Genomic DNA, 12,732 nt, shown 5'->3' with positions numbered 1-12,732 from the left:
CCTTTTGTCCCATCTCTCCTCTCCTTTTCTCTTCTCTCCTCTCCTTTTCTCTCCTCTCCTTTTGTCCCATCTCTCCTCTCCTTTTCTCTTCTCTCCTCTCCTTTTCTCTTCTCTCCTCTCCTTTTCTCTTCTCTCCTCTCCTTTTCTCATCTCTCCTCTCCCCTCTTCTCCCCCGCTCTAATGAGGCACACCAGCTACATGTGTCACTATGGCAACCTCTCCACTTGACAGCACTTTCTCTGCCAGTCCAGATGAGTCTGATGAGCCACTCCTCAAGCTGGACTAAGTTACCTACTTACAGTACTTAGCCAATGAGGAGGTCTATCTCAGAAAGAACACCTACTGTGTATGAATCATTCTTCTATTTTTTGTTTTCATCTTCTCCTCTGCTCTAATGGACCCCACCAGCTACAGTACATGTGTGTCACTATGGCAACCTCTCTATTTGAACAGAACACTGACAGGATGTGGTTTGCATGAGCCACTCCTCAATCTGGACTAAGTTTCCCACTAAATGTCTGTCAGTTTCTTTGTGGTATATTCCTGAGCACTCTCTCTCTCTCTCCCTATGCTCTTTCACTCTTGCTCTCTTCTCTCTTCTCTCTCTCTCTCTCCATCTCTCTCTCTTCTCCTTCTCTCTCCCTCTCTCTTCTCTCTCTCTTATCTCTCTCTCTCTCGCTCTCTCCTTCTCTCTCCTCCCTCTCTCTCTCTCTCTTCTCTCTCTCTCTTCTCTCTCTCTCTCTCTCTCTCTCATGCTCTAATCTCCCTCTCTTTCTCAATTCAATTATTTTCAAATGGCTTTATTGGCATGGGAAACATATGTTTACACTGAACAAAAATATAAACGCAACATGCAACAATTTCAAAGATTTTACTGAGTACCAGTTCATATAAGGAAAATGAAATCAGTCAATTGAAATAAATAAATTAGGCCCTAATTTATGGATTTCACATGACTGGGAATACAGATATGCACCCATTGGTTAAAGATACCTTTAAAAAAAGGTAGGGGCGTGGATCAGAAAACCAGTCAGTATCTGGTGTGACCACCATTTGCCTCATGCAGCGCGACACATCTCCTTCGCATAGAGTTGATCAAGCTGTTGATTGTGGCCTATGGAATGTTGTCCCACTCCTGTTCAATGGCTGTGCGAAGTTGCTGGATATTGGCGGGAACTGGAACACACTGTCGTACACATCGATCCAGAGCATCCCAAACATGCTCAATGGGTGACATGTCTAGTGACTATGCAGGCCATGGAAGAACTGGGACATTTTCAGCTTCCAGGAATTGTGTACAGATCCTTGTGACATGGGGCCGTGCATTATCATGCTGAAACATGAGGTGATGGTGGCGGATGAATGGCACAGCAATGGGTCTCAGGATCTCGTGCATTCAAATTGACATCAATAAAATGCAAATGTGTTTGTTGTTCGTAGCTTATGCCTGCCCATACCATAACCCCACCGCCACCATGGGGCACTCCGTTCACAACGTTGACATCAGCAAACCACTCACCCACATGACGCCATACACCCGGTACAGCTGCTCGGTACAGCTGAATTTCTGTCTTGTTACCCATTATGTCTTGTTTTTATCCATTCTGTCTAGTTTACCCATTCTGTCGTGTTTACCCATTCTGTCTTGACCCCCATTCTGTCGTGTTTACACATTCTGTCTTGTCTCCCATTCTTCTTTAAACAATAGTTCAGGCTTGAAATTGTCTGGATCAATGTTGGTTTGTCAGGGTCAGTGGATAGACAAATACTAAGAGATGAGAATAGCTTTGTTCAGTCGTTCTCTGTAGACACACACACACTCCGCTCAGCCGGGTGATGTAGACAGATCTAGACAGTTCTCAAATGGAACATTGAGACCCAGGGCAACGTGTGTTCTCCCTCAATTCTTTCCCTGACTACCTTTTAGAATCCTGTTTACCGGTTTTATGAGACGGACGGAAGATGAAACTGCAGCGCTGAGTGCGACACACACACACACACACACACAGCTATAACAGTGAGTGCTACACTCCAGCTATCACAGCCTGGGTCCGTTTCATCCCTACGGTGGACCAATCGCTGCTTTATTTTTCATTCTAGGTTTATAGAGAAGCAGTACGCACACGTTTTATAGTAACAACATTGAGTCACATCACACACACCTATAATTCTACATAGTAGCAGATGCTCTTATCCAGAGCGACTTGCAGTGGTGAGTGCATACATTCTCATACTGGACCCCCATGGGAATCAAACCCACAACCCTGGTGTTGAAAGCGCCATGCTCTACCAACTGAGCTACACGGGACTATCATGACATCAAGCCACCTCTGAGACCAGTGAGGATATGAGTCATACTGTGGAGAGTTAGTCCCTTCTCCCTGGTGACACACACACACAGAGACAGAGAGATACACACATTAGCACACAAACTAACACAGAGACACACAGAGATACACACACACACACACACACCCACAAACACACACACACACACACACACACACACACACACACACACACAGAGAGGGTGTGTGTGTCCTTGAGGTGACGGTTGAGTACACCCCTCACTGTTTCTGTGTATTCCTCTGGGTGAACATGGGGGAAGAGAGGTGTCCATGCACCACTAGAGATAGACACACTGAGAGGGAACACACACACTGAGATCACACACACAGACTGTCAATCACAATTCCCAATCTTATGTAACCCTTCACCGATTGCCTGTATCCCTCTCAGTCCTCAGAGAATCCCTAACCGCTATGACCCAGTGAATCTCACCTGTCATCTCTAGCTCAGATCTACTCACTCTCCTTCATATGAGATATATGAGACACACACACACACTACTCACTGTCACACACACACACATCACACACACACATCACATACACACACTGGCCTAAATCATTGCTCATTGCCTCACTGAATATGGAGTGGTTGTGGTGTGTGTAGTCTGCAGTGGCAGACTTAACATTAGGCAGAAGAGGCAATTGCCTCAGGCCTCATATCATCAAGGGGCCTCGTGACCTGGGCACCATTTCAAAAAATAATACTAGTAATGTTTTTTTTAATATATAATTTCTCCGCTTGAGGCCCCCTACGCTCCATTCCAGATCCAAATTTTTCTCATAATAGTAGAAAGAGTCTAGAAGGACACACACTCCTTGTCTCACACACACACACACACACTGTATCTCCAGTACACACAAAGCACCCCCACAAACACCTCTTCTTCAAGACTGTATAAACCATGGTCATCCTTTCAGGCTTTGCAGAAACCAGGAACTATGTACAGACAGCCTAGACTGGAACGTGAATACACTTTTAAAGTTAAAAAATTTGTTAAAATAGAAGAAACTAGCCTATCCAACAATTGCAGTCATAACAGAACAGATGAACAAAAACTTTTCAAAATATGTACATATTTTACAGCAGTTAATTTCACCAGAGTTCATCAAAGAAGTTATACAAATCTATAAAAAAAAGTTACAAATAAATGCAGATTTCTTTTGGTCTCTGTTCAACAAATATACACACCTGCCAATAAATGATGCAAGTGCTGTCTTGTTAATCACTCTAGAGGGCTCATAGAACTCATAGAATAAGTAGATAGGTTACAGGAAGTGCACACTGCATTCTGCACAAGACTAGTGCTTGTAGTCACTGTTGCGTCCATGCAAAACCAGGGCTGTGTCCCAATTATCGCTCCTTGCTCCCAAAGTTTGCACACTGATTTAAAAGTAAATGCCTGGTGTAAGACATAAGGGAGAAACTCCCACTAGCCCATACCTCCACCAACCCACTACTTTTACATTTGTTGGAAGTAGTAAACGAGTGTAAACTTCAGGAGAAAAGAGAGATTATTGAGACGCACCCCGAGAATCCAGGAAGTGAAGACACCATTTAGGAAAGTCTCAGGAGGCCCAGGTGCTGCTGGGAGTTGGAGTCTTCAAGGGCACCAGCCGGTCAGTGGGTAGAGTAGACAGTGGACCGTCTTAAACCTGCAAAGAATGACAGAACATTCTATATGATGAAATATACCATTATTACACATACAGAAATACAATTAATTAACATTGAATCGACAAGTAAGATGATTTTTCTTTTTACTGCATCTTTAAAGGGCATATACATGCATATACATGACAAGCCTTACTAGGACCCTGAACAGCTTCTACCCCCAAGCTATGAGACCGATGTACAAGACTGCTAAATAGCTAATAAAATGGTTATCCGGACTACCTGCACTGATCATTTTTTGCACTAACTCTCTTGCACTGATGCTATGCACACACTCTGGACTCTACCCACACACTCACATATACTTACACTGACACCCCAACACACAACACACACATATAGAGTGCATTCGGAAAGTATTCAGAACCTTTCCTTTTTTCCCTATTTTGTTACATTAGAGCCTTATTCTACAATTGATTAAATAAATAAAAATCCTCATCAATCTACACACAATAACCTATAATGACAAAGTGAAAACAGGTTTTTATAAATGTTTGTTCATTTATATAAAAACAAATAAAACAGAAAAACCTTGTTTACATAAGTATTCAGACCCTTTGCTATGAGACTCGAAATTGAGCTCAGGTGCATCCTGTTTCCATTGATCGTCCTTGAGATGTTTCTACAACTTGATTGGAGTCCACCTGTGGTAAATTCAATTGACACACCTGTCTATATAAGGTCCCACAGTTGACAGTGCATGTCAGAGCAAAAACTAAGCCATGAGGTCGAAGGAATTGTCCGTAGAGCTCAGAGACAGGATTGTGTCGAGGCACAGATCTGGGGAAGGGTAGCGAAAAATGTCTACAGCATTGAAGGTCCCCAAGAACACAGTGGCCTCCATCATTCTTAAATGGAAGAAGTTTGGAACCACCAAGACTCTTCCTAGAGCTGGCCGCCCGGCCAAACTGAGCAATCAGGGGAGAAGGGCCTTGGTCAGGGAGGTGACCAAGAACCCAATGGTCACTCTGAAAGTGCTCCACAGTTACTCTGTGGAGATGGGAGAACCTTCCAGAAGGACAACCATCTCTGCAGCACTCCACCAATTAGGCCTTTATGGTAGAGTGGCCAGACGGAAGCCACTCCTCAGTAAAAGGCACATGACAGCCCGCTTGGATTTGCCAAAAGGCACCTAAAAGACTCTCAGACCATGAGAAACAAGATTCTCTGCTCTGATGAAACCAATATTGAACTCTTTGGCCTGAATGCCAAGTGTGACGTCTGAAGGAAACCTGGCACCATCCCTACAGTGAAGCATGGTGGTGGCAGCATCATGCTGTGGGGATGTTTTTCAGTGGCAGGGACTGGGAGACTAGTCAGGATCGAGGGAAGTACAGAGAGATCCTTGATGAAAATCTGCTCCAGAGCGCTCAGGACCTCAGACTGGGGCGAAGGTTCACCTTCCAACAGGACATCGACCCTAAGCACACAGCCAAGACAACGCAGGAGTGGCTTCGGGACAAGTCTCAATGTCCTTGAGTGGCCCAGCCAGAGCCCGGACTTGAACCCTGGAGAGAAAATAGCTGTGCAGCGACGCTCCCCATCCAACCTGACAGAGCTTGAGAGAATCTGCAGAGAAGAATGGGAGAAACTCCCCAAATACAGGTGTGCCAAGCTTGTAGTGTCATACCCAAGAAGACTCAAGGCTGTAATCGCTGCCAAAGGTGCTTCAACAAAGTACTGAGTAAAGGGTCTGAATACTTATGTAAATGTGATATTTCCATTTATTTTATTTTATAAATTAGCAAACATTTATAAAAACCTGTTTTTGCTTTGTCATTATGGGTTAATGTGTGTAGATTGATGAGGAAAAAAACAATATCATCAATTTTAGAATAAGGCTGTAATGTAACAAAATGTGGAAAAAGTCAAGGGGTCTGAATACTTTCCGAATGCACTGCACGTACACACACATACACTACATATGCCCACACACACGTAACATGCACACAAATGCAGACTGATGCCACACACACACTCACTCACACACACTTTCACACTCACCACATACGCTGCTGCTTCTGTCTATTATCTATTCTGTTGCCTAGTAACTTTACCCCTACCTATATGTACAGTACATACAGTTGAAGTCGGAAGTTTACATACACCTTAGCCAAATACATTTAAACTCAGTTTTTCACAATTCCTGACATTTAATCCTAGTAAAAATTCCCTGTCTGTCACGCCCTGACTCAAGGGACTTGTATTTGTTGAGTCAGGGTGTGTATTTTCTGTGTTGTGTTTGGCTATGTTGATTGTCTATGTTAGATTCTAGTATGTCTAGATCTATGTTGGCGTGTGTGGTTCCCAATCAGAGGCAGCTGTCGCTCGTTGTCTCTGATTGGGGACCATACTTAGGCAGCCTTTTGGCACCTGTTAGTTGTGGGATCTTGTTCCGTGTAAGGTATGTTGTTTGTATGCTACCTTGGACTTCACGTTTCGTTTGTTGTTTTGTCGTGGTGTTTATTCGTTAAATAAACATGTATGCTTATCACGCTGCGCCTTGGTCCTTCTCGTTCGTAAACGATCGTGACACTGTCTTAGGTCAGTTAGGATCACCACTTTATTTTAAGAATGTGAAATGTCAGAATAATAGTAGAGAGAATGATATATTTCAGCTTATATTTCTTCATCACATTCCCAGTGGGTCAGAAGTTTACATACACTCAATTAGTATTTGGTAGCATTGCCTTTAAATTGTTTAACTTGGGTCAAACGTTTTGGGTAGCCTTCCACAAGCTTCCCATAATAAGTTGGGTGAATTTTGGCCCATTCCTCCTGACAGAGCTGGTGTAACTGAGTCAGGTTTGTAGGCCTCCTTGCGCACACACACTTTTTCAGTTCTGCCCACAAATGTTCTATAGGATTGAGGTCAGGGCTTTGTGATGGCCACTCCAATACCTTGACTTTGTTGTCCTTAAGACATTTTGCCACAACTTTGGAAGTATGCTTGGGGTCATTGTCCATTTGGAAGACCCATTTGTGACCAAGCTTTAACCTCCTGACTGTTGTCTTGAGATGTTGCTTCAATATATCCACATAATTTTCCTTCCTCATGATGCCATCTATTTTGTAAAGTGCACCAGTCCCTCCTGCAGCAAAGCACCCCCACAGCATGATGCGTCCCCCTTTTTCCTCCAAACATAACGATGGTCATTATGGCCAAACAGTTCTATTTTTGTTTCATCAGACCAGAGGACATTTCTCCAAAAGGTACGATCTTTGTCCCCATGTGCAGTTGCAAACCGTAGTCTGGCTTTTATATGGTGGTTTTGGAGCAGTGGCTTCTTCCTTGCTGAGCGCCCTTTCAGGTTATGTCGATATAGGACTTGTTTTACTGTGGATATAGATACTTTTGTACCTGTTTCCTCCAGCATCTTCACAAGGTCCTTTGCTGTTGTTCTGGGATTGATTTGCACTTTTCGCACCAAAGTACGTTAATCTCTAGGAGACAGAATGCGTATCCTTCCTGAGCGGTATGATGGCTGCATGGTCCCATGGTGTTTATACTTGCGTACTATTGTTTGTACAGATGAACGTGTTACCTTCAGGCGTTTGGAAATTGCTCCCAAGGATGAACCAGACTTGTGGAGGTCTACAATTTATTTTCTGAGGTCTTGGCTGATTTCTTTTGATTTTCCCATGATGTCAAGCAAAGAGGCACTGAGTTTGAACGTAGGCCTTGAAATACATCCACAGGTACACCTCCAATTGACTCAAATTATGTCAATTAGCCTATCAGAAGCTTCTAAAGCCATGACATCATTTTTTCTGGAATATTCAAAGCTGTTTAAAGGCACAGTCAACTTAGTGTATGTAAACTTCTGACCCACTGGTTGGTACTGACCTGGAGGGATCATCCTCCTTGGAGAAGAGTCCCTTCAGCTCCACACTGTTCATCTTGTTCTCAAACAACCCATAACTGAGAGTCACCTAGAGAGAACACACACACACGATAAAACTTAAGAGAGAAAACACATTACATGAGGCAGAAATTATTTGCATGAGTGTGTGTGTGCATTTGTGCATTCATGAGTGTGTGTGTATCTGACCTGTAGAGGTATATTGCTGGGTGTGTGTGTATCTGACCTGTAGAGGTATATTGCTGGGTGTGTGTGTATCTAACCTGTAGAGGTATATTGCTGGGTGTGTGTGTGTATCTAACCTGTAGAGGTATATTGCTGGGTGTGTGTGTGTATCTGACCTGTAGAGGTATATTGCTGGGTGTGTGTGTAACTGACCTGTAGAGGTATATTGCTGGGTGTGTGTGTAACTGACCTGTAGAGGTATATTGCTGGGTGTGTGTGTAACTGACCTGTAGAGGTATATTGCTGGGTGTGTGTGTAACTGACCTGTAGAGGTATATTGCTGGGTGTGTGTGTAACTGACCTGTAGAGGTATATTGCTGGGTGTGTGTGTATCTAACCTGTAGAGGTATATTGCTGGGTGTGTGTGTAACTGACCTGTAGAGGTATATTGCTGGGTGTATGTGTAACTGACCTGTAGAGGTATATTGCTGGGTGTGTGTGTATCTAACCTGTAGAGGTATATTGCTGGGTGTGTGTGTAACTGACCTGTAGAGGTATATTGCTGGGTGTGTGTGTAACTGACCTGTAGAGGTATATTGCTGGGTGTGTGTGTAACTGACCTGTAGAGGTATATTGCTGGGTGTGTGTGTAACTGACCTGTAGAGGTATATTGCTGGGCGTCAGCAGTAACAGGTTCTCCAGGTGAGAGTGGAACATTGAACTGTGGACCATGGATATCCCCAGTCTCCTCTCTATGATGAAGCCTACTGTACAGTCATCTGGCAGACGGATCACTGCTGACGTCTGCTCAAACCTGGGACCACTAGACAGACAGGTAGACACACACACACACACACACACACACAGTCAGATATAGATACACCCACATTGACTCAAACCCAGACCGGACAGTCACACATACATGTACAGTCACATAAAGACAAGCATATACACAGACTGTATGTCCAATGACCCAAACACACACTGTCAGATACACTCACAGATATACACTCACTGTCTCTCTCTCTTTCACACAGACAGACACCTACACACACGTGTTCTCATGGACTAGAGTTCCCTCTTGACCCAAACACACACAGACACACACACACACACACACTCATACACAGACACACACACACACACACACTCATACACAGACACACACACACACACACACACTCATACACAGACACACACACACACACTCATACACAGACACACACACACACACACACTCCTCACCTAGCCCATGGAGCCATCTTCTCAGCTAGTCTGCGACTCAGACAGAACCCTGCGCCTCCTGTGGCAAACCAGAACTGCACTTCTTTCTAGAAAGAAAAACACACACACACACAGCCAATCACCAACCAGAACTGCACTTCTCTTTGGAACAGTTACGTTCAATACAAGACATGAACAGAGCACAGACTTCCACCTCTGTCAGACTTCCACCTCCCAGACATAATTAATCATCTAAAGGTTGATGTGCTTGAACAGGTAGAGGAAACTCCCTCCATCCACAACAATGATGCAACATTTTCTGTCCTCAGTTTGCCCTCAAACTCATCATATTCTGTGATATACTTACAACAATAGACTTTCTCAGTTCTCTCTGACTCACTTTGCTATGAGTCTTGAATATGCCTCTTTTAAGCATTTATAAAAGTCTGACTTGCATATTTTGTGTACTATTTATCTCGTATGTGTTTAGCATTAGTCAAGGGGATAATGTATGTTTATATTTGTGTAGCATTTGTCAAACTGACATTATATCTGTTATTTGTTTGGTAATTGTCATGCAAATCAGATAATGGGCAGGATGTCTAGACAACTGTTGTCGCAGAGTTGTTGTTGTTGTTTTTGTTGTGTATCGGTTGCCGTGACAGCAGGGTAAATCACAACAGGTGTATGTATCATCATTCTCACAAGGTCCTCTCCTCCTCCCTCTCTGGAGTCCCCCTCTCCTCCTCTCCTCTCCTCCTCCCTCTCTGGAGTCCCCCTCTCCTCTCATCCTCCTGTGCTCCCACCTTGTGTTCCCTTTCTTTAGGGAGTCTGAGGCCTGTCCTACTGTCAACGATAAATGTACTCCATAACCAGGGAGGAGGAGGAGGAGGAGGAGGAGGAGGAGGAAGAGGAAGAGGAAGAGGAAGAGGAAGAGGAAGAGGAGGAGGGAGGGAGGGAGGGAGGGAGGGAGGGAGAGAGAGAGAGAGAGAGAGAGAGAGAGAGAGAGAGAGAGAGAGAGAGAGAGAGAGAGAGAGAGAGAGAGAGAGAGAGAGAGAGAGAGAGAGAGAGAGAGAGAGAGAGAGAGAGAGAGAGAGAGAGAGCTTTGCGAGGCACTCTCCGGAACCAAGATACACTTAGGCTCAAAACAGTCATTTTTCTACTGTAAATGACACATACACAAGACACATGCTTATCTAGTGACCGATCCTGCTGGTTGACAGCCTATCCCCTGGGGTGTCTTTGACACGTCCACTTGATGACATGGTTCTTAGATCAATAACCAATAACATGCCAATCACCACTCAACCCTCCGGTTAGAAAAACACTCCACGGTGACTAAAAACATATAAATAGATGGATCTACAATCATCCCTTCATCCTTCCATCCCTCCATTCCTGATGAGAAGTGAATTGAAAGAGGAGAGATGTGGAATGACTTGAATAATTTACAGTGCTTGGCCAACTCTGTTTTGAGGTTTAGAATTCCCATGGGAACCATCTTGGCATCAAACGATCAAACATATCAGTGAAGGGAGACAGAAAGACATATTCTAATGACCACAGTAACATACTACTTAAAGAGATTCTCCGGTACTTTTGTATACTTTTTAGCCAGTAGTTCTGAAAGTAGTGCTCACGAGCCAAAAGTGGTACCCGAAAATTGCGTACTACGGCAGATATGTGCAGATATGTGCACCACGTCATTGGTCTCTCTCTCTCTCGCTCTACTGTGTGTGCATCTTGCTAGCTGTCACTCAAATGGCGAGGGGCTGAAGCTCATTGGCTAAATGTTTCAAACTAGGGGATTTCGTGGCTAATTGAGGTAAGACAGCAATTCTCCTCATAGATGATGCATGTATGAACTACACATTGACAAATCCAGCCCAAAGCGGGAGGTTTAAAGAATACTTAGTAGGACCCAAAGTTCCCAAACATGTCTTTAACATAAGGCTAGAATGAAGCATTGTATTGTGCATTGGAATATAGCTTTCAGCTCTATGCAGTGCATGGTGGGAGCATACCGTCTTGTTGCCCTCCAGCAGTTCATGGGCCTTGATGGGGTGGTCGAGGCTGGGCTTGCCTACGTAGACATCACCATCCTGGGGGAAGGCTGAGAGTAGGGAGAGAAGAGCTCCAGGATTCACATAGTTATCATCGTCAACGTGACACAGCCACCTGGAGAGAGAGGGGACAACACATGGATCGGTTCTCAACTGAAGTGAACAGTTGAGCCCTTTCCTCTGTTCTAATTACAACCAAGGCTTGATTCTAAACTTAACACTGGAACCTTGTCTCTGCCCTTTCTTCAGTCAGGTTTGAACACAAATCCTACAGGTACAAAATGTTGATAGAACTCTCTATTTTTTAACGTGATCTCAATGCCCTGTAAAGTGATAGTCTATGTGTTCCTCACTTCTTGTCGGAGGCCATGAAGTGGTCGTATTCAGCAGACATCTTACAGGACAGAGCCTGGTGACTGTGGTCCGACGGACAATCTGTCACGATCAAATTGTAACCTGAATATAAAAAAGAATTTCAGTCAAAGCACCTTTCGATGTGTTTATTTTACAACACTCTGACATGAGACTTAAATTAGATAGAAACTGTAACTGTTGTCTAATAAACAACTATCTCTCTTAAACATTACAACTGTTAATACAACAAGTCTCTCCTTGCTTGTGATTGGTGGAGTTGAAGACCTACCTCTGGAGTTGACGTCTTCATCCTCTGTGTCTGTAAAGATGAACGTCTAGAGAAGGAACAGAAGAGAGAGAGATATAACACACACACACACAGACCCCCCCCACACACACACACACACACACACAGACACCCCCCCACACACACAGACACCCCCCCACACACACACACACAGACAACCCCCCCCCCCACACACACACACACACACAGACAGAACACACACACCCCCACACACTAAGCCAGATAATGGAGGACAGATTAATACTGACAGAAACAGGCTGCACCATTAGCTAAAGGGAAGACATACACACACACACACACACATACACACACACACACACACACAGTCACACACAGTCACACATCCACTTGAACCTTTGACCGTAGCTGCCATTACATTGAAGACAGTGTGAAACAGCAACACTACCCTCCCATTAGGAGATGACATAGCCTTGACCTCTGCTTCCCAACACTTCCTCTGTAGACTCTGTGGTCCTCTGTAGCTCAGCTGGTAGAGCACGGCGCTTGTAACGCCAAGGTAGTGGGTTCGATCTCCGGGACCACCCATACACAAAAATGTATGCACGCATGACTGTAAGTCGCTTTTGGATAAAAGCGTCTGCTAAATGGCATATTATTATTATTATTAGACTCAGAAAGCTAGTACAATTTATCTCTCTCTCTCTCTCTCTCAGCAGTTTTCTAAATGGCATGCTATCTATTTCCCTAAAGGTCTACAGTAGAACAGCACTGT

General features: G+C 44.1%; 1 protein-coding gene across 1 annotated transcript; it reads right to left on the bottom strand.

The window, feature by feature from the left end:
* Nucleotides 1-3,072: 3,072 nt before the first annotated feature.
* Nucleotides 3,073-12,027, bottom strand: mfng (MFNG O-fucosylpeptide 3-beta-N-acetylglucosaminyltransferase; the record flags this gene model as incomplete). Its single annotated transcript, XM_084198389.1, has 7 exons — nt 3,073-4,004; nt 7,871-7,956; nt 8,709-8,874; nt 9,297-9,382; nt 11,300-11,453; nt 11,692-11,794; nt 11,982-12,027. Coding segments are annotated over 7 exons (693 nt in total), but the record flags the coding sequence as incomplete, so codon positions are not given.
* Nucleotides 12,028-12,732: the final 705 nt, after the last annotated feature.

The sequence above is a fragment of the Coregonus lavaretus genome, assembly GCF_964263955.1.
Source record: "Coregonus lavaretus genome assembly, contig: HAP1_SCAFFOLD_3626, whole genome shotgun sequence".
Lineage (NCBI taxonomy): Eukaryota > Metazoa > Chordata > Actinopteri > Salmoniformes > Salmonidae > Coregonus > Coregonus lavaretus.
This window is presented reverse-complemented; position numbering and strand designations above follow the sequence as displayed.